Below are 2,925 nucleotides of genomic sequence, written 5' to 3' on the forward strand. Positions count from 1 at the left end.
TTTTCCTAATAAACAATCGTGGTACAAAGCTCAATAAAAATATTAAAAATAAAATGTCAACAAGCCACAATAACATTGACAAAAGTATTTTAAAATACAAAATACAAATACTGATTGAAAAAGTATTTACAAAAAAATAAAAAATACTCTGTTAAAAAGTATATATATACAAAATACAAATACGTAGTTTGTATTTGTATTTTAAAAACTTACATTTGAAATGCTTAAGCTCTCTGATGTTAATAAATATATACTTTTAAAGCTTTTTAATTTTTTACTGAGGTGAATAAAGGAAAAAGCAGTTTGTTGTTGCGTTTTTGTTAATACTTTTGCCTTACTTTGATTTCATTAAAAAAAAAAAACTATGAACAATTTAGTTTTTTGAATCTTACTCTTACTCCTCTTACTGGTTTCTTGCATCGTTTAACAAAGTTCTTCTGAACTCCACTTTTTCCAGGAACTCAATGCCCGTGTTAAGTTCCCCCAACCAACATTTTTATTGAATGGGTATTCAACAGGAAGTATTAAGTGACACTATTATTTTTTGAAAACTACTTACTCAGTTGATTCACTTTGTACTTTTGTATGTACACTTTTGGCAATAACCTCGACACTGGGTGGGTTATATTTAACAATGCGATGTTCAGTTTTGTTTTTAATATTCAACAAAAAGCTATACTTTTCCTTCAAATTGTTTGGTATATTACAAGGTTTTCGTTCTGGATCTTTTATAAGATTTGAGCATTTTGTCCACTCTGTTAGTTGTCCATTACATAAATAGCCGGACTTGCTAAACAAAATCTGCCGTCCATTACACTGAGAGCAAGGCAATAAAGCTCCAAAAGCCAACATATCTGATAGTTGATTCAAAAGTTTCTCAGAATCGCCTGTTACTGGATCTTGGTTATTGTATTCCAACAAATAAATAATGTCCTTTTTCTGCATTTCATCTGTTACTAAATCACGCAGTTTGAACAAAAGTTTTGACTGTTTTTCTATTAGTTTATAGAGTTCTTCTTCTTCCTTAGAACCATCCTCGATTTTAGGTTTCTTGGACACGCAACCAGTTTCGAGTTTTATAGCCCTATTTTGAATAAAACAGTTAACTTTAAATTTATTTTTAATATTGTTATTAAGCATTGTACCAAGATTAAATATGTTTATTAAGAGAAATGTAAAAAGCAACAAAGTCTAAGCGGTAGAAGTTATAGCAGCTATTTCGAGTATCACGAGGTTTAGACTTTGTTGCTTTTTCCATTTTTCCTAATAAACATAATCGTGGTACAAAGATCAATAACAACATTAAAAATAAAATGTTAATAAGCCACAATAACATATTTAAATTTATTTGTTACGAGTTACATACGGTAAAAGTTTTAAGACGTCAAGTTGGTCTTCCTTTTTAATGCTTTCGAATCCCGGAAGGCAATCTGCTTTATCAAACCAGCCAAGGTCGCTACGTAGCTGAGCGAAACACTCTGCATGATGCCACAATGCTTGACCTCCATACTTCATTCCAACTTCTGTGTCATATACGGTTTTTCGAACGCGTACTTGATCCTTTAAAATTTTTTGGTCGCAACCACGGCAGACTGCTCTACCGGACTTCGCGTACTCGATACCAAAATCTTTAGTTGCAATATTTTCTTTAGCGTTGCGCTTTTTTCCCTTTTTGGTAGAAGTTCCAGCTGATTCCGTGAAACCCTTCTCTGCAAAAAAAGAAAAATAAACAAATTAATAAAAAATATTTAGGTTAATCCGCTGAACGCCAAGGACAAAAAATGTTTCGTTTGGCGAAATAAGACCATTGCTAGAGCACTGATCACCTACAGGAAATCAGGACCTTTACGGAACTGGTTGCGGCACATATCGAAAATCTCATTGCAATGAGTACGACCAGCGATTGGGAGACATCGTTCCAGAAACACTAATTTTTATATGGACTTATTATCGTTGCGTCATTGGTTTTATCTATTTCAAATTTCAGCACTTGAACACGAATGCATATCTTGGTCTAATAAAAATAAGATTGAAAGCAAAATCATCACAGTCTAGCTGGACGAAGTTGGTCCGAAGAAGAATAGCTACGAACGGATATGGAATACGTGAAAACTGAGTACGAATTGAGAAACCCGTGAGTTGGAAACGAGCATCCTTACACAAACCTAGATGTAGATTGCTTATTTTCAATTAATTTCTTCATATCACATAGCTTATACCTAGAGCTGTAGCCAAATTTTTCGGTAATCGCATTAACCTAAACACGCAAACAACACCCCTTTTTAAAGAAGCGTTTTCGAGATTTTTTCGAACTTGTTAACTGTCAAATCAATTTCAAAGGCTATTTATCCAATTTACTTCAAATGTGGAAATAAAATTTATTATAGGAAATGTATATTTCATATTTAGTTTTTCTTCGCGATGTACATAACAAAAGAAACAATTAAGATAAAGTAATTTATAATAAATTCGTCTTGAAGGGCTGCAGCTAATTCAATACGCGCAAACATCAAAACCACTATTTGTGGCTTACTCTTTAAAAATTTTGGCATAAATGTAGAATACCTACAATTCTCAAATTAAAAAAAATCATATTGGGATCGATGGAGATCATTGAGGTGAACGTAACGATATATATATATTTTTTTGGAAACAACTACAACAATTATTAAAAGTCAAAGTTCAAATTAAGCATGTTTTTTAATTAATTTGATATACATATTTATACATATATCTTTTATAGTATTCACAAAAATATAATTAATGTGGAATTCTACTTTGTGAGGGTTATAATCCATAAGCGCGGCCGAAGGCCGCCTACGCAGAAAGGTGTTTTCTGCAAAAGGTGTTCAGTGCCTTTTCTTCGCAACACAGAAAAGAATTCTACTTTGTGAGGGTTATAATCCATAAGTGCGGCCGAAGGCC

General features: G+C 32.5%; 1 protein-coding gene across 1 annotated transcript; it reads right to left on the bottom strand.

Annotated features, from left to right (window-relative positions):
* Positions 1 to 559: 559 nt before the first annotated feature.
* Positions 560 to 1,709, bottom strand: LOC118753561 (poly [ADP-ribose] polymerase-like; the record flags this gene model as incomplete). Its single annotated transcript, XM_036488446.1, is given in 2 exon segments — positions 560 to 1,084; positions 1,367 to 1,709. Coding segments are annotated over 2 exon segments (868 nt in total), but the record flags the coding sequence as incomplete, so codon positions are not given.
* Between the last annotated feature and the right edge of the window lie 1,216 nt (positions 1,710 to 2,925).

Source organism: Rhagoletis pomonella, unplaced genomic scaffold (genome assembly GCF_013731165.1).
Source record: "Rhagoletis pomonella isolate Grant_MI unplaced genomic scaffold, Rhpom_1.0 Rhpom_scaffold_02617, whole genome shotgun sequence".
NCBI classification, from domain to species: Eukaryota; Metazoa; Arthropoda; class Insecta; order Diptera; family Tephritidae; genus Rhagoletis; species Rhagoletis pomonella.